The sequence below is a fragment of the Panthera leo genome, chromosome A1, assembly GCF_018350215.1.
Source record: "Panthera leo isolate Ple1 chromosome A1, P.leo_Ple1_pat1.1, whole genome shotgun sequence".
Classification (NCBI taxonomy): Eukaryota; Metazoa; Chordata; class Mammalia; order Carnivora; family Felidae; genus Panthera; species Panthera leo.
In genome coordinates this window covers 3,821,236-3,840,925 of record NC_056679.1, presented here as the reverse complement: position 1 = coordinate 3,840,925, position 19,690 = coordinate 3,821,236, and the positions used below count along the sequence as shown (strand labels likewise).

Here is a 19,690-nt window from a genome sequence, read left to right as displayed (position 1 = left end):
TCATCCACTGATGTGACCTTGATACTTGTCTTCACGTTGCTCAAAAATAAGTAGCACGGTAAGAGTTAACGGTTTACCGGTTTCTTACGTAGAGCCTTGGCGTGCAGGGGTGTGAGGAGGGGCTCACCTCCCGCCGCCTCTGGGCTCTCCCTGTGTGGTGGCCTCCTCAATGGTGAGCTTTAGCCTGTGAGCTTTAGGTTGGCTGCTCTTCCTTGGACTCCCGGCCATATCTTCTCAACTCGGGGAGGACCCCTGCCTCTTCGTTGGCCCCCCTCCCTCACCGTGGCCTTCGAAACTCTCTGCAAGTAGCAAACTGGGGCGGTCCTGGGGCTCGCCTCTTCTTTCCGCCTCTCAGAGAGAACTGTCCTGACTGCCACCGTCCAACGTCTGAAAACTGTCCTACTCCATTTTGGTGCTCTAACAGAATACCAGAGACTCGGTGGCTTATAAACAACAAAGGTTTCTTTCTCACAGTTCTGGAGACTGGGAAGTCCAAGGTCATGGTGCTGGCAGATTTGGTGTGTCCAGTGAGACTCACTTTCGGGTTCATAGAAGGGGCCTCCCGGCCTCCAGCTCACCTGGTGGAAGGGGTGAGGGAGCTGTCTGGGGCCTCCCTGATCAGGGCACTGATTCCCTCATGAGGAAGTCGCCAAAATCCCACCTCCTAATACCATCACCCTGGGGGTTAGGGTTAGGGTTTCAACATGTGAACTTCCAGGCCACAGCAAAAACCATGGTTTCTGATACATTTTCAAGTTTTTTAGTTGTTTAATAAAGCAGGTGAGTCCGTTCCCTGTTATTTGTCTCGTATTACCTGTTTTGATTTTTACATTTCTTGTCTTTTTCATAGAAGCTCCTCAAAAACAGCTTTATCTCTGTGAGATGCTTACGTGTGCTTTTCCAGTCATTTTCAGAATGATTATTTCTACTTAGTTGGAAGTTAATTCTCTTTTTGGGGAGTTTAGTTGGAATCCTTTTTTTAGATGAAGGCTTCCTTATGTGGTTTCCAGTCTCAGTCTCAAGCTTCCCTCTGTGGATGTATTTTGATTTCTGGATTTACCGAGCCTGTCTAAGGGCTTTCCCATTGTTTTCATTGAGACCCCTGGGTTTCTCAGCCTTGTCATGGTGGCTCAGGGCTTGTGTCCTCGGATGACATTCGGGTCTTGGTCTGGCATCTTTATTCAAGTCTCTCAGCCTTGTCATGGTGGCTCAGGGCTCGTGTCCTCGGATGACATTCGGGTCTTGGTCTGGCATCTTTATTCAAGTCTGGGCAGTAGGTGCAACTATTTTCTGCCTTTCATTGCTGTCTCATGCAGTGGGTCTGGCTAGAGTCCCAAGCAGTCCCATCAGGCAACATTCTGGTCCCTGTGCCTCCGTGGGCTTTGACCGTAGCTGTCCCTGCCTCTTTCCAGGACTGCGAACTTCAAAGACAATCATTCCAAGTAAAGCTTTACCATTGCGTGTTTTGGTTTCATTTCATCTTTGACGATGTCTGTATGTTGCTAACTACAACTTTTTTGTTTTATCAGTTATAATTGCTATGTGCTTAGGTTAATAATGGGCAGGGTAGATGGTTATAAATCATGAGTTCCAGGCACAATCTTCACAGGACCTCATGTATTAGCTTTGAAGAGTTACCAAGTAATCACATGTTAGAAGCCAGAGTACCATGTTGAATTATATTTAGAATAAGGAAATTCTCTCACCTCAGCATTATACATAAATTAATATGTGCCAAATTTTGTAAATCCATTTCTGTAATTTTACGGAAAATTACCTCCTAGACTCATCTTTGAAAAGGAAACATAACTAATACATCAGTGCACACAGAATATATAAGACCTAATTTTGTTCAGTTAATCCAATTATTGGAAAGCCATATTAGTTACCAGATACTTTATAGCTGTGATCACATAATATCATTCCAAATGTTTCTATAATTTTATGTATCGATCGACATACTGCATCAATGCATCATTGTAAGAGTTTAATATATGATTATCTAAAATAATTGACATAATTTTGCTCCCTGATTTTTTTTAAGTATATGGAGATATGAAAAATCTGATAAGATATAACTAAACGTACTATTAATTCCAGAATATTAAATTTGCTAGAACTAATCACCTGATTTCAGCCATCAGGCTATTTTACCAGTCTTCTCTCCTCAAAACTATAGGTAGGGAATTAGCCAACATAACTCTGGGGGGGAAAATGGTTCTAATATTTAAATTCTTTGCTCACATCTGACTTCCCCCTTTACATAAGTTTGGGTTTATTCCTCATGTTTCCATATGACACGGCTATTTAATACACTGAAATGCCATCACGATTCACGTGTCTTAGCTCTTCAGCTAAGCTCACGGCATCTGGCTCACGCATGTATCAGCCTGTCCTATTCCAGGTCATTTGTGGGTTCCTCCTGTCAACTGAGACACTATCAGAAGTAATACAATAGTGCCTAAGAGCTACTAATGTGCCTTGCACTCTCGAGACTCCTTGGCAGTGTATTTATGTGCAAGTCTTACACGGCATCCCATTATGGTTGGTAGTAGGGCTTGGTGACCGTTCTGATGGCTGTGTGGGGGTGTGCTTTACCCCTCCTATAAGACCACATGCTTCTCAGCGGTTGGCCTTTTGTATCCTTTCTGACTGCCCTAGAGTCACTCGAAGAGCCTCAGCATGTAGGAGGTACTGACACCTCCTTTCACACGTGTAAACACGGGAGGAAAATGAAGAGTACACTCTTCATCCAACCGGTAGGTTACAGTTGGGTGAAGTCTCAACATGTCATTGAGATGACACCCAACCAATAATTTAGCAAAAGGTTTACCTTTACTACGAAGTCCATAGCATCACATGAAGAAAAATAGAACATATTACAAAAGCTATTTGACTGTGTTTCACGCTTGGCTCTATTTGTTACAAACTTCATGGAGGTAAATCAAGATAATACGGAGGCAGATTTATTTTTAAAGTCACACAATATTGAACAGATATGTTTAATCTACTTGTGGAGAATCCCACAGGACCATAATCTATAATTAACGTAATTAGTACAGAACATGCTACAATGAAACTAATTTCTTTCTAAACTTCTCAGATAATTTTAACTGCCTTGAGAAAAGTGTCTTTAAATTACCTGCAGTAATGGAAAGAGGTTTAGATTGCCTTTGATAAAGGTTTTAATTACCAAACGTTTTTAATTATGGTTTCAATTTCTGAGGCCACCGAGTTCAGAGCTGAAGCACATGAAAATGGCGTCTTTCTATAATGTAATATCGGAAATAAGTTTTACAACCTTCTACCAAGCTTTTATAAAGCATGTAACATGAATGCGTGTACATATATACATTCTAAGAGCTCTCTTCCGAAATAGCTGAATTTCTACGCTTAACGATTATTAATTTTTCATAAAACACAACATATTTACATGTTTCATCATTTTCTTACCACTCTGGAGTGTATTTCCTTGGCGTACAATGGGAATAAAAATTCTGACTCCCCTTCCAGGCGAAGACCATCCTTTGTAACACGCAAGTGACCCATTCCTGTCTGTTAAAAAGACGAGACAACAGAGATTTTGTTTTTGCTTTCCTTTTCACTTCTTTTAGTATCAGCTAAAATTATAGATGCATTTTCATAAATCTTCTATTGGCACTTTTCTGGATTTCTCTTACTTTGCTTAAAACGTTAGTTGTTTTTATTAAATTGTCAATATTTCATTAACCCTTGCATAATACAAAGGACTATTTAGGAAATACGTATGAGATTGAAAGAGTCACTTCACAATAAACACCCGAGAGTCGCCACCATGTAAGAAAAAGACTCTTACCATTACTATTTAAAACTGTTTTTTTTAAATTAAAATGTAATAAAATGGGCTGTTTTGAGGTGTACCGTTCTATGAGTTTTAACACGTGTAGCCACTGATACAACCAGGGTACATAACAGTTCCATCACCCCCACCCCCATGGTACCATTGAAAAACATTTTTTTAAATGTTTTTATTATTTTTTAATTTTTCAGAGAGAGAGAGAGAGAGAGACAGAGAGAGAGAGAGAGAGAGAATCCAAAGCAGGGTCCAGGCTCTGAGATGTCAGCACAGAGCCTGACGCAGGGCTTGAACTCATCAGCTGTGAGATCATGACCCGAGCTGAAGTCAGACACTCAACTGACTGAACCACCCAGGTGCCCCCCCACCCCCGCCACCATGACACCTTCTTGAGGTTTCATGTGTATCAGGTAAGTTTACAATATAGCAACTGTTCGGTGGCCATTTCTTAAGCACAAAACCATATAGGAGGACGTGAAGCTCTATTCAAAGGGTCTGTTCTCAAAGAATTTTTCATCATGAAGAATGACCACAAAGGATAGAAGACTTAATTGTGGAGATCACCAGTGACCACCATGCTATTAAATCTCGTGGACATTTTTAAACTTCATTCCCTTTGCTTTCTCAGCAGCATTTAACACTGGACCTCTTTCTCATTGGTACCCTATCCTCACTCGATTTCCAGGACACCAGGCTCTCTTAGCTTCTCTCCTTGGCCTCCATATACATTCATCCTCCTCTGCCCAGCCCTGGACTGCTGGCTTCCTCAGCAGTCCGGCCCCTTCCTGTCCACAGGAAGGCCCCGTCCTGTCCTTCTCTGACCACACCCTCAGCTCCCAGTACCATCTCAGTGTGGAAATTGTCACCTGTTTTTATCTGCAGTTTACATTTTCTCTCCTGAGCTCCAGACCCATATATACAATTCTCCATCTCTCCTTCGCTTTCGAAAGTTTGGTAACACCTAAATACAACAAACTGAATTCTGATCTCCCCTCTCTTCTGCGTCTAGAGTTAGATTTTAAAAAGGGAGAGTAGAATGGTCAGCTAAAATGGAACAATGACATTAAGCACAATTTTATACAGTGAGAGGTGACTTCCGGGACAGAGATCTGTTACTCTGAACCGATGCCACAGACTTCTCTTCCCAAGAACTCCACTGACTGATAAGCCCTGTTAACAAGAACCAGATTCAGTCTGGAATCATTCGGCCTGGCTAGCTGTCTGTGAGCCACCATTATGGCCCTCTTCCCAAACGTGGGTGTGGGAGCAGTGGATTTTGCACTGTGATTAATGGAAGTCCCTCAGTGCTGCTGGGCTTGGGTCAACCGACACCACACGCAGAGAAGCTTTCCCGAGTCACTCTTACATTTGTGACTGAGTGTGTAGCTTTGGAGGCGGGGCTCCAAATCTAAAAAGTTGACAGCCACTATGGTACAACTTCTCACAAAATGTAACCGTGCAGTTGTAAGACACAGTTTATGAAATGAAGCCAACATGAGCAATGTTGTAAGACCCATCGTGTGTGTATAATAAACCAATTTTTAGCAGACAACTGCATCAGGAACTTTTGGTCCTAGAATTAGCCAAAGTGAGGTTCCAACATTGTACATTCAAATCTGAAAATCTGCTGTGGATTTCTGGGTTCAACCGAACAGATGCCAGGAGTTTTTCTGGACTCTGTTTTGCTACATCGGCAGAAAACGACAAAAAAGTAATGCACATCCCAGCCTCTGAAGCAGCTTATTTATATAATCACATCGCAAAAGGTGATTGTTCTTTGTCATGTGTCATTTCCTCCTCTGGCTTTTTCATTCATTGAAAAATGAGGAAATTGACATGAGATGACCTCAGCCCATATTCTATGGTTTTAACAAAATGAATTACAAACCTCTACAAACAATCCATCACTACTCAACGTCTGAAAACAAAACAATATGCCTATTTTCGTTTTTTTTTTTTAACTCAGGCATGTTGAGCTACAACTCACAAATAATAAAATTCACCTTTTTTAGTGAATATTTTTGCCAGGTTTCACAATCAAAGTACCACACACCAACACCGTGAAGGTACACAACAGTTCTGGAGATGATAAACAATGCCCACCCCCCCCCCCCCCGCAGTCACAGCCAACCCCCATTCCTTGGCAACCACTGCTTTCTGTTGCAATAGTCTTGCCCTTTCCAGAATGTCATCTAAATGGAATCATACAGTATGTAGCCTTTTCAGACTGCCTTCTTTCCCTAGGATAAAGCGTCTGGCAGTCATCCATGCTTTTGTGTGTGTCAGGAGTTTGTTTCTTTTTAGAGAGGCAGACTATTCCACTGGAGAATATTCCACGGTTTGTTTATACATGTGTCAGTTGAAAGACATTTAGCTTGCTCTGATGATTACGAATAAAGGGCTTCTGTGCGCACATAGTGGTCATTTCTGATGAGCAAACGCCTGGGGATTTGCTGCATTGTATGGTAGGTTTATGGTTAACCTTATAAGAAACAAGAAACCGCCAAACTTCAGTTTTCCAAGACGGTTGTACCATTTTGCATTCCCATAAGCAATATATGAGTATTCTGGTTGCACTGTATTCTTGTCAGCACTTAGTACGGTCAGTACTTTTTTTCATTCTAATAGGAGCGTGATGGTATCATATTGTGGTTTTAATTTGTATTTTCCTAACGACTAATGATAGTAAGTGTTTTTCAGTGGGCTTTTTACTATCCACATCTTTGTCGATATGTAATTTGCAAATATTCTTACCAAGTTTGTGGTTTTTTATTCCTTGACTGGTGTCTTTTGCAGAGCAAAAGTTTTCAATTTTCAAGAAGTTTAATTTATCACTTTTCTCTTATGATTATGCTTTTGATATTTTATGTGACAACTTTCCCTAAACCAAGGACATATTTTCTCCTATGTTTTCTTCTAGAATTTTTATAGTTTTAGATTACACATTTAGGTCTCTGACCAGTTTTTAGTTAACTTTTGTGTATGGTGTGGGGTGTACATGAAGATTATTTTGCGTATGGGTGGATATTCAATTATTCCAGCACCATACGGTGATAATTGTATCCCTTCTCTACTGAATTACTTTTGTACTTTTGTCAAAAATTAACCACATGTGGTTGTATTTCTGGATTGTCTATTCTGTTCTGTTGACCTATGTGTCTGTACTTACTATACTGTATTGATTACTCTAACCCTACCGTCAGGTTTGAAATCACCCAGTGGGAGTTCAAAATTATTTTGGCAATTCGAATTTAAAAAAATCTTTATTATGATAAAGTATACTTAATAACATTCACCATTTTAGCCATCTTTAATTGCATAGTACAGTGGTATTAAGTACCTTCATATCATTGCACAATCACCACAATCCTTCTCCATAATTTTTTCATCTTTTCCAACTGAAACTCTGTACCCATTAAACCCAGCTCCCTATTCCCCACCCCCCCAGCCCCTGGTAACTCCTATTCTACTTCTTGATTCTATAAATCTGATTATTCTATGTGCCTAAAGTAAGTGGAATCATATACATTTTTTGTCTTTCTTTCTAACTTTATCCTAGCATTTTGCCTTTAAATATAAGTTTTGGAATCAGCTTATCTATTCTACAAAAATTTCTGCTGGGTTTTTGACTAGAAATGTATTGAATGTAAGTATGAATTTGGGAAGAACTAACATCTTAAAAATATTGAGTCTTCCAATGTTCGAACACTATTTCCCCATTGAATCATAAAAATTTCTTTCATCATTGTTTTGTAGTTCTCAGCATATAAATCTTATTCATATTTTGCTTGATTTTTACATAAATACTTCATGTGTCTTGGTGCCATTATAAATGATATTATTTTTATCTCACACCAGCTTCTATTTAGTCAGTACTGTTCTGGCTTATCCTTTTTCCTTCTTTTATTTTCAAACTCTCTCATTTTTTTCTTTTATGTCTCTTGTAAGGACATTATAGATGATCTTTTAAAAAACACAACTTGAAAATCTTTATTAATAGTAGAGTTTAATGTTCATAGTCATTTAAATTAATGAAATATTCTGATGGATTTATACTATCTTATTTTTCTCTAAGAAAAGTCACTCTGGTTATTGAGTACTATCTCCCATGACCTGACAATCATCGGGCCCCTTGAGCTCTGACACCCATAGCAAAGCCCTGTAAGAACACTGTGGTTTTAAGAACACAAAAGGTGTACGATTCCATTAAGGCCAAGTGTTCTTGTTACATAAAATGTCCCAGCTGGGTGAAGAGGGCTTCTACGAAGAGGCGTGACCGAGCATTGGATGTCAGGTCCCAGAAGGGTGAATAGAACCCCTTAGTGGCGAAGCTCCCCCGGGGAAGGGTGTCCAGCTCAAGTGCAACGGGGAGAGGGTGGTGGCAGAGGTAGGAGGGTGGAAACATGCAAGGGATTGAGTTTATAAGTAGATGAAAGAGCAAGGGAGCTAAGTTCCTCGTTGTCACGGAAGGGAGGTACAAATACAAAAAGAGAGAAAACCAGGTTAATCCCCATATTGTTGCACTGAAGTTAAACATTTGTATGAACCCATGGTGTTCCACATGTAGATGGATAGGTAGAGAAATAAATGTTCATATAAAGGTGTGTGTGTGTGTGTGTGTGTGCATCTGCATGCGTGCACGCGGGTGTTAGTTACATGTCCTCTGAGTGGGTCTGGGCTAGCAGCACACTGACAGCAATGAGCGCGTCCGAAACTTGAATCTCAGGTTCTAAATACCATTCCACACTAAGAGGGATTACAGCTCCTTGGAGAGATAGCTAATTTCAGGGCCAGAGTAAGCAAAGAGCATGATGAGCCTGGAAGATCCTGTGCGGGTAGACAAGAAAGGGCACAGAGAATACTGAGGATAGACCAAAAGGCAGAAGAGCCGGCTAAAAGGGGCTCCCAGATGCCAAATCAGACTGAATATAAGCACTGAAAGAAATGGCAGCAATGGATTATGAGAACCCACTGAATAGAATTAGAAATCATGAGTCCATACAGACATGTAAAAATAAACAAATGAATGGAAGGGTTGACGAAAACAGTATCTTTACATAGTTTAAACCTATCTCCTTACCAAATAGTTATACTTGCAAATGGGAAAACAGTAATTTTACAGGGAAGAAGCCTGGCCCTTTAATCAAGTGCTTAAAGTGATGGGCCAAGTAAAACATTCGTCGTGCTGATGCAAGTCCTGAATTCCAGAGGGTTGAACAGAGGGTTCCCAGAGTTGGGGAAGGATGAGGGTAGGAGAGGATAGTGCGTGAGCAGAACCTCAGAGCCTTTGAGTGCAAGAGATGAGCAGTGGGGAGGCGAGGGTTTCCTATGGTGACCAACATCGATGGGGATGAAAGGGAGTTGGGCCTATCTGCAGCGCACTGGAGGCCGCTGGCGGAGGGAAATCCGGGAAGGGGAGGGGCATTAAGAGGTGAGTGCCTGCTGCTCCCCACTGACTCCTGTTTATGAGGAGAGGGTCTGGAGCCGTGTGGCCATAGGCTCTGGGCACCAGGTCCGTTCTTGACCCTTGAGGTGGAACAGACTTGCTCTGGATCCCTCAGTCTCTCCTGACTCTTGCTGATGGCGTTCTGGTTCCCTCACTTCTACTCCCTTGTATCATAGGAGTGGCAGCACGCTCTTTCGGCATCCGTGTGTTTGCTCATGGAGTTGACGAATAACTTTCTTATTTTAATTTATACAGCTAATTCTTCCTAATCCTTCGTTTCAGTTCTCCCTGTCCACGACACCCTGTGCATAGCTCTGTAGTAGCACTTATATCATTACTAATATAAGAGCCTATTTGTTTCTGCACAAAATATTGGTTATTCCTCCGAGAGGTAGAGTATAATCTTCTGCCCATGAATCTGGGCTACCAGCAGGTATGACATCAAAAGAAGTCTTGAGGCTTCTGCTCAGGCCTACTGGAATACTTTAGAAGTCCTGACTAGTCTTACCATGTAAGAAGTCCAGGGACCTTGAGATCACATGCTGGGGAGACCAAGGGCAGACTCTCCAGTTGTCAGTTTCAGCTGAGCCCAGCTTTCCAGCCATCCCTGCACTGGCACCAGATATGTGAATGAAGTCATCCCAAACCCTCCAAACCAGCCCTAATACCAGCTAATTATATCTAAGTGACCTCAATTGACATGGGGGGTGGTGGCGGGCAGAATTGCCTCGCTGAGCCCTGCCCCATTTTCTGACTTACAAAATCAAAAGTTATGATAAAATAGCTTTTGTTTTAAGCCATTTGTTTTTAGACTAACATGTTTTGTAGCAACAGATTAGCCAGGATACTTCTTGTGAGCAGGGATGAACCACAACTATTCTCAACTCTTCGTTTAATATCTGATGCACAAAAGTGCTCAGCACGTGGTTGTTGAGCTGTTAAACGATCCGTGTCCAGAAAAACATCAGTTAAGCTGATAAAGCTCAATGTCACTTAGATCCTACGTTGCACCACACTGTCAGTTTCATGTGTATGGGAAATCTCATCTCTGGCTTTCCTTCCTTTGGTGCATCAGCTGCTGTCAATCATAATGTGACTGTACCGTGACTCATTCATTGTTTTGGCAAAAATCAACCAAGTGCCAGATTTTGACTCTGTTCTGCTCCCACCACTCGTTCAGAGTGGGCTCAACATTTCTGGGCAATAGCAGGGGACAGGGAGAGCAGTCCCTGCAGGATGATGCCTTGGTTAAATCCTTAGGCAATTTACACAGAACGCCAGAAGGGTGAATGAACTCTCAGTGCAAAGCCCCTTCCATGTAACAAGAACAGTGTCATGACTCAAATTCTTCCCATCCATGACTTTAACCTTTACCTGTGGCACAAACCCTTCCCCACTTTTCATCTTCCCAAAGCTGGAGCTCACAGATGGGGTGCTGCTTTGGCCCTTAATCATCATTTTCTTAGTTGCAAGCTTAGCATTCACAGCTCGAACTCAAGTAGAACACGATCTAGTTAACTTTCCCTGGAACCCTAAATTCATCTGGTCAATTTCCTATTGTTGTTGGCTTTCTTCATTCTGGAGGTCAAAAACTGCAAAATATTTGATAGTTCTGCAGGCTTCTCGGATTTCCTTTCATCTCTTAAAGTTAAATGAACCTACATATCCTTTTGAATTTACTACATCAATTTGGTTTCATATAACTACCTTTGATAACTTTCCCTTCTGTAGGAAATAGATTACCCTCTGCTTTCCTTCTCCGATCAGCACTGCCCCATTCAACATTTTCTAAAGGCCAGCTGGGTATGGTAAGGAAACACTTGGGGTTTTTTTCCTTCCTCTGTAGGAAAAACTCAGTTCTCCCCTACTATGTCTTTCCTTCCTGTTGAGGATCCTGTTCCTCACATAGACACTTCATTTCTGACATTTCTGGTCACGAAATAAATGTGTGGAAGTTTTCCCCGCAACTATAAATCCTCAGATCCCAGCAGAGTGTCCAAGAATTCAATTCAATTCAGACATATCTTCCCAGAGACATCACCAAATTCCACAGACTAAGGGCTCAGTCCCACCCAACCGCTTTCAGATGCCAGTCATAAGCCAAGATTATCACCTGTGCTTCTGACCAACCAGCTCTTTATTGGAGGTTCCAATGGTCCCCTCCTTGGGTTTGATTAAATTGCTAAAACAGGTCACAAAACTCAAGGAAACACTTATAATTACCAGTATATTAAAAAATATGGTATAGGACACAGATATACAGCCAGACGAAGAGCTATATAGGGCATGGTCTGGGAAAATCCCACGCGCAGGGACCTTTGGATTTGTCTCCATGGAGTTGGGGTATATCACTCTCCTGGTGTGGATATGTTTGCTAATCTAGAAGCTCCCCTTATCCCTTACGACTGGGATTTATGGAGGGCTTCCTTAGGTAGGCATGATCAATCATTTCCAGCCTCTCTCCTTTCTTTGGAGAATGGGGTGTAAGGCTGAAAACTCCAATGAAACTGGACTACCTTCTCCCACCATACACAAAAATAAATTTAAAATGGATTAACAACCTAAATGTGAGATCTGAAACCACAAAAATCCTAGAAGAGAGCACAAGCAGTAATGTCTCCGACATTGGCCATGGCAACATTTCTAGATATGTCTCCTAAGGCAAGGAAAATAAAGTAAAAAATAAACTACTGGGACTGCACCTAAATAAAAAAAAAAAACACTTCTGCATGGAGAGGGAAACAATCAACAAGACTAAAAGGCAACCTGCTGAATGGGAGAAGATATTTTCAAATGACATATCCAATAAAGAGTTAGTATCCACAATATATAAAGAACTGATACAACTCAACACCCAAAAAACAAATAACCCAACTTAAAAAAGGGCAGAAGATATGGACAGACATTTCTCCAAAGAAGACGTCCAGATGGTCAACAGACACATGAAAGGATGCTCAACAGCACTCACCTTGAAGGAAATACAAATCAAAACTATAATGAGATACCACCTTACACTTGTCAGAGTGGCTAAAATAAAAAACACAAGAAACAACAAGTGTTGGTAAGGATGTGGATAAAAAGGAACTTACTTTCACTGCTGATAGTTTGCTGAATGCAAACTGGGGCAGCCACTGTGGAAAATGGTATGGAGATTCCTTAAGACATTAAAAATAGAACTACCCTAGGATCTAGTAATCATACTACTGGGTATTTACCCCCAAAATGCAAAAGCACTAATTCAAAGTGATTCATGAACCCCTATGTTTACAGCAGCATTATTTACAATAGCCAAATTATGGAAGCAGCCCAAGTGTGCATCGATAGATGAATGGATAAAAGAGATGTGGTATGTATATACAATGGAATATTATTCAGCCACAAAAATAGAGAAATCTTACCACTTGCAATAATACAAATGGAGTGAGAGAGTATGATGCTAAGTGAAATAAGTCAGATAAAGACAAATACCATATGATTTCATTCATAGGTGGAATTTCAAAACTAAAACAATGAGCCAGTGTAAAAACAGAGAGACACACACACACACAAACCAAGAAACATTCTCTTGACTATGGAGAACAAACTGATGGTTACTAGAGGGAAGGTGGGTTCTGAGATGGGTGAAATAGATGATAGGGATTAAGGAGTGCACTTCTGTGATAAACGCTGGGGGATGTATGGAATTTTTGAATCACCACATTGTACACCTGAAACTAATACAACACTGTGTGTTAACTGTATTGGAATTAAAATTTTAAAAAATAAGATAAAACCTGTAACTTTCTGGATGTCCTTTATCAAGTTGATTTGTAACTCTTGATGTAAAAAACATTTGTAACTCTGCACCCAATGTTCCTTCCCTAGAGCACTCTCTTCTTTGTAAAGATTGTGCATCCCAGGCAGCTGTCTTTAACTTGGGCTGTAATAAAACTCTTTTATTTCTTAAAAAAACAATAGACTGTTATAACTATGAGCGTTTTATATAAGCCTTATGGTAACCAAAGCCAAAACCTATAGATTCACAAAAGATAAAGGGAAAAGAACATAAGCAGAACACTATGTAAAAATCATCAAATCACAAAGGAAGGAAACAAGACTTGAAGAAGGGAACCAAGGCATTACAAAACAACCAGAAAACAATCAACAAAATGACAGTCATAAGTTCATACCTACCAAAAATTACTTGAAATGTAAATGGACTAAATTTTCCACTCAAAAGACGCAGGGTGGCTAGATAACACAATAAAACCAAACAAGAGTCAACTACATGCTGCCTATAAGAGACTGATTTCATCTCTACAGACACATATAGACTGAAAGTGATGGAAAAAGATATTCCATGAAAATGGAAACCAACAGGAATCAAGGGTAGCTATTCTTATATCAGAAAAAACAGACTATAAACCAAGGACTATAGCAAGAGATGAAGAAGGTCATTATAGAATGCTAAGAGGGTCAATTCATCAAGAGAATGTCACACCAGAAAATATGCACCCAACATTTGAGTATAAGAACTGAAGGGAGAAATAGAGAGTAATACAGTAATAGCAGGAAACTTCAATATTCCACTTTCAACAATGGATACATCACTCAGACAGAAAATCACTAAGGAAACAGTGTGGTTAAACTGTACGTTAGACCAGATAAACATTCAGCCCAACAGCAGCAGATTATACATTCTTCTCATGTGGTATACAATGACAATGGAATATTATTTAGCCTTAAAAAAAGAGGGCAATCCTGTCTTTTGTGACAACCTGGATGAACACGGAGGGTCTTATGCCAGGTGAAATGGTCATACAGAGAAAGACAAATACTGCATAGTATAACTTTATGTGAAATCTAAAGAGCGGGGAAATCAAATTCATGGAAACAGATAGAAAAGTGGTTGCCAGGGGCTGGGGGTAGGGTGGGGTGGGGTGGGGAGAAGTAGGAAAAGGTTGGTAAAAAGGTACAAACATTCAGTTAAAAGACCTGAATGGAGTCTCAGGATCTATTGTGTAACAACACGGTGACTATAGCTGATACCACTGTTTTGGGCAGTTTAAATTTGCTAATAGAGTAGAACTTATTCTCCCTCACACACAAAAGGTAAATATGGGAGGTGATGGATGTGTGAACTCCCTGAGGGAAGTCCTTTCACAGTGTGTGTGTCTGTCATATCATCATGTGGTCCGCTTCAAATCTCTTTCAGTTTTGTCAACTCTACTTCAATAAAGCTGAAAACATTATAGAAAATGTCAAGAGGCAGTGGCAAGCAGTGGATGTGGAGGCTCTGGAACTCTCACGTCCTGGCGGGAGTTGGCGCAATCCGCCCTAAACACTGGCAGCTTCCATTAAAGCTGAATGTACCCACAATGCATGAGTCACATTCTGTCAGAGTCCACATTCAATTCACACTGCCTTCAGTCCCACTCGGTCTTTGGCCCATGACAGCGTGGCTTCCACCATCACCGTTCTACTGAAATTGCTCTCCCCGATCACTTGTTATTAAAAAATCCAACGCCCCTTCTCAATTCTCATTCCACTGGAAAATTCGGTAGCATTTGGGACTGTTGGCCAATCCATAATTCTTCGCACTCTACCTTCCCTTGAGGCTTCGGGCAGTTTGGTTTATCTTTTGGCTTCGACTGTCCCTTTGGCGCTTTTTCTCAACGATGTCCTCCTAGGCTTTTTTGTGAAATGCCCGCGTTTCTTGGAGTTGCGTCCTTGGCACCATGTAAATACTGAATATATGTTAAACCCTCACACACATCCTCTTACACGTGAGTACCCCTCCTAAGTGTTCTCCAGATAATTTCTTAAAACACTAACCTAACGTTTACTCTCCCTCTTTAAAAACTGGGGTACACAATACCACACAAGTGACCTACGGGCATACAAGGCTCTTATACATGGTCCCTATTTCTACAGGTTTATCTCCTGCCCTTCTCCTTCGAACCTTACATCTTCATGACAATACACTTCTCACTCAACAATCTTTCTTCATCCTTGTATTGCATCCCCAAACTATCGAAGTCCTGTTGAAGCTTTTCTGATCTCCTCAGGCCACCATAACTCCTTCTTCTGGATTTCTACAAAAGTTTGATCACATCTCTCATAGAAACCTTATCCCATTATGTTACATGTATCTAGACCTCTACTGCACTGAGAGTTTTGTAAACCCGGCCTGTATTGTGGGGGCTAGCACCCTACACACAGCAGGACCCAACAGTGGGTTCACTGATTGGCCTTTGCAACCGCGGGATCCATGACACCTTACGTTAGCTGCTCCGCATACATTTAAAAAACGAACAGGTTGATAATTGGTATTACTTCAGAATTCGCACCTTTAGGATGACCCACGGTGTGTAGCAAGGAATTTGGCATTTGGGGGGATGTTGTAGTGATTTTAAAGTTTTTAACCTTGTTGTGCTTTCATAAACTTCATGCCGACAGTTGAGAGGTGACATAAAATCAAACTGAGGCTCCTTTAATTATTCTCATAACTATTATTTGTTTACCTCAGGTTTTTGGGTTTTTTTCAATCACTTCTGGGAGTTCTCTACGCAACTTTTCTTCCTTGCTAGGCCGCTAGTAAAAACTTTAGGCATCAAATAAATGTAAGTTTTTCTAGTTCATAAGGATTTTTTTTCCCTTAGAAACAGGAAGAATTATTTCATGAATGAATGTTTACAGTTTTTTTTTTTATCTGACTATATTCTAAAGCGCTGCAACAGATCAAGGACAGACATAAATTTATTCTTCAGTGGTATGATTTGTATACAATTTTCTCTCAATTTTATCGTGATCCTGATTTTTCATATTGTGGGCAAGGGGTTCCTAGAATTTAATGAGAAATTAAAGTGAGCATATTTTGTGTAAAGATGGCCTTGGTGAATAGTCTCAGAATAATCAGTGATTGTCTTGTCTATTTTCAAATACCCATAAAGAGACTCATTTCTCAATGCTTTATATCTTAGGAAGTTTTGATGTTTATTTCTTCTAAACCATGCAGAAGACTGGATAATGAATTTTCATTTTGGCTCAGCATAAGAAAGGATAAAGTTTGGTCAAGTTGATCAGCTGACTCGTCAACAGTAAAACTTTGAGAGTCTCTAGAAATATATATAGAAACCAGTTCTGGGTATACTTCATTTAATGAAATTGATGTTTCCCAGCAACTTGCTATAGAAGCAAATTTAATTTCAACTGAATTATACCTTCTATTGACTTCCAAAACAAGTTAAAAATATATCCTCTCCTAGAAGAAAAATCCCTTTAATATTATTACAGTTATACAAAAGCAAAAACCCCCTGGAAAAAAACTTATTTGCTAGTAAAGTTGTCTTCTGATGAAAAATGGATAATTTCATTTTGACATTAAAAGCAATCCAAGGAATGATCCAAACTACAAAATGCCACCTAATAAAAACCTATAAAGGAAAATATACAATATACAAATACTCTGGCAGTACAACATACATATTCTTTTGGCTCATAATTTTCCCACTATATCACTGCAAAACTTAAATGCAGGGTAGTTTCCCTAAGTTTTCCATAGACTCACGAAGCAATGCACCTTCCCCCATCAACTTACATTATTCAAATGTATTGGCATATTTGTACAATAGAGACAGCACAGAATCTTTCACAAGGAAATAAAGACAAATAGGTATGATATGCTCTACCTTTGTTTAAGCAGCAAAGTTATCCCAGTGTATGACAAAATATTGGTTACTGCCTGACAATGATTTTGAAGTTAGTAGGATGTATTTGCGTTTACCACCCTTTCCCATCAAACAAGTTTTAATTTTTTATCAGTTTATATATTTATCAGTTTATACTTATCAGTTATCAGTTTTTATATTTATCAGCTTATCAGTTTATCAATTTATAATTATTAACGTCACAAAGAAGTTACATAATTTTTAATGTTTTAATTTATTACTTTACATTATTACATTAAAATTATGGAGCTTACTTGTATTTCAGAAACATTTTAATTAAGCATAAGTTTTAGAAAAGTGAGATTATAATTGTACTGAATTTACGAATTTATATTCTGTCTCTAAAATCTCTTTATGTTCCATGGGTCTTTTTGGTGTTTATGAGCCACAGGATTTGGATTTTTTTTTTTTAATGTTTATTGACTTTTGAGATAGAACGAGAGCGCGAGCAGGCGAAGGGCAGAGAGAGGATCTGAAGCGGGTTCCGTGCTGACAGCAGAGAGCCTGATGCGGGGCTCGAACTCACAGAGCTGCGAGATCATCACCTGAGCGGAAGTCGGACGCTTAACCGACAGAGCCACCCAGGCGCCAGATCATTCTAGTTTCATGGAATGTTTTGGTATTTGCTAGAGCAAGCTTTCCCTTGTTATTCTTTGTCATGAATAAAGCTAATATGAAGTCTTTTCATCCAGCTGTGCAGACCCTTTTCCTCAGGGTTCCTTTCGGGACTGTCGGGAAAGTATATTCCCGCAAATTGAGAGTCTTGCAGATTTGCGTAATTATTGCAATATGAAGTGTGATTCTTCTAGTTCGTTTTCTAACTAGTTTGGACTAAAATACGAGTGGGTGTTAGACACTACATTTTGTACCTCATTTTATTACTCAACATATCAAACTTTCGTATTTGTTTGGGGGGTTTTGCATTTAATTCTTCTGGATTTTATAAGACAACATGGTAATTATTTCCAATAATTCTTTTCCCTCAAATCATCTGCTGTTTAACTATTTCAACGCCTTATTTAACAGATTGCCTTGCTGTACGGACAATATTTCAAAAAATAAAAGGGTAGCATACAGTAATACACTTCTCTCGTTTTTGCTTCAACAGAAATGCCTCTAGGGTTTCAGTATCAAGTATGTTTCTGGCTGCTGGTTCGGGTAAATATTCGCTATCATGTTAGGGGAAGTATGCTGGTCAACTATTTCTTTTTATTACCGCCATCTACGATAGCCCATGTGTGTGGTGCAGTGAAAAAAGGGCGGATTTCAAATGAAATGAAATGGATGCAAATTCTAATTCTTATTTTCTTCACCCGGTGATCTCAGACAATTTTTAAATTTCTGACACTTCAAGTTAAGGAACACCTATGTTTACGGAGCGGTGCCTCGCATGTGGTGGCAGTAGACAAGGTATTAGGAACAAAATACATAGACTGGCTTCTTTTCTACCTCGTAGACTTAATAAAGCGACCCAGGGAAGGAAACAGGAGAGAAGCCACCGTAAGAGCAGAGCAGTTTGAGAGACAAGAAGAAAATGAAGGAACATCAAAGAGCCAAGAATGATTGGATGGTGTGTTCACTGAGTAGCATAGATAACACCACTGTAAACATGAGAAAAGATCAGCGTGGTACTTTGTAAAGACGACACACAACTTCATGGAGAATTTTGTATCTGCAGGCTCTATGTTTGAAATTATTCACCATATAATGCAAAGACAAAAATAATCAGGTCATAGTGCTAAGGACACCTGGAAAGTTAAAAGGAAGGAGGAATGACTTTGCCCTCTTATCTATATGTGAAAACAATAAGTTTATCATAATGAAAATTGGGTCCTAAAACATTGTCAAAAGAACCAATAAACAGGTAGAGGAAGCATATAGCTCTAAAGCAGATTCTATTAATAGCTGCCTATTATATGATAAAGGAAGCATTACGCAAATATACCAAGCTATATCTAGATAGTTCCGTTAGGGTCCCTCTCTCTCTCCGCTTCTCTCCCCTCATGCTTTGTCTATGTCAAAAATAAATAAACGTTAAAAGGTTTTTTAAAAATCGGGGGCACCTAGGTGGCTCATTTGGTTGAGCATCCGACATCGGCTCAGGTCATGATCTCGCGGTTCGTGAGCTCGAGCCCCGCATCGGGCTCTGTGCTGACAGCTCAGGGCCTGGAGCCTGCTTCGGATTCTGTGTCTCCCTCTCTCTCTGCCCTTGCCCCGCTCATGCTTTGTCTCTCTCTGTCTCTCAAAAATAAATAAATGTTAAAAATTTTTTTACATAGTTCTGTTAGGAGTAATTTCTTGTTTCTTTCTCAAGTCTTCTTTCTTTCAAAACTGCATACAAAATTCACAAACATTAAAAGTAATAAAAGTTGTCAAAAGCAAAAAACAGATCATTCTATAAATGGTGTTCATAAAACTGGGTGTTTGGGGAGAGAAATCCAGTTAAAACTGCTCATATCAGGAATACTCTGAATGGTAGTTCCTTAATTTGCTACTTGGAAAAGGTGGCATTATACAGAGACGTTATATACAGATGTTTATAATGCTGTATACACTTGAAAGTGCTTTATACGTTCTAAAGCACTACACAAAGTTATTTATCATCCTAATCATCATCGTTTTCTACTATCCTGGCATTAAAACCAGATTTCCAGAATATCTGAATGTGCTTCTTCATATATTACCAGTAGTGTGGGAATA

The 19,690-nt window shown here is 39.9% G+C and overlaps 1 protein-coding gene across 6 annotated transcripts in view; it reads right to left on the bottom strand.

Annotated features, from left to right (window-relative positions):
- The window catches only part of SGCG (sarcoglycan gamma), a 164,698-nt gene that overhangs the window by 80,631 nt on the left and 64,377 nt on the right, over positions 1-19,690 (bottom strand). For all 6 annotated transcript variants that reach the window (XR_006200185.1, XR_006200204.1, XR_006200174.1 and 3 more), the window contains exon 3: positions 3,454-3,555. Coding sequence is in view for 3 of the 6 variants with exons in the window: in XM_042930282.1 (XP_042786216.1) it covers positions 3,454-3,555 (102 nt within the window). In the remaining 3 variants the exon portion in view is untranslated. The remainder of the gene's footprint in view (positions 1-3,453; positions 3,556-19,690) is intronic.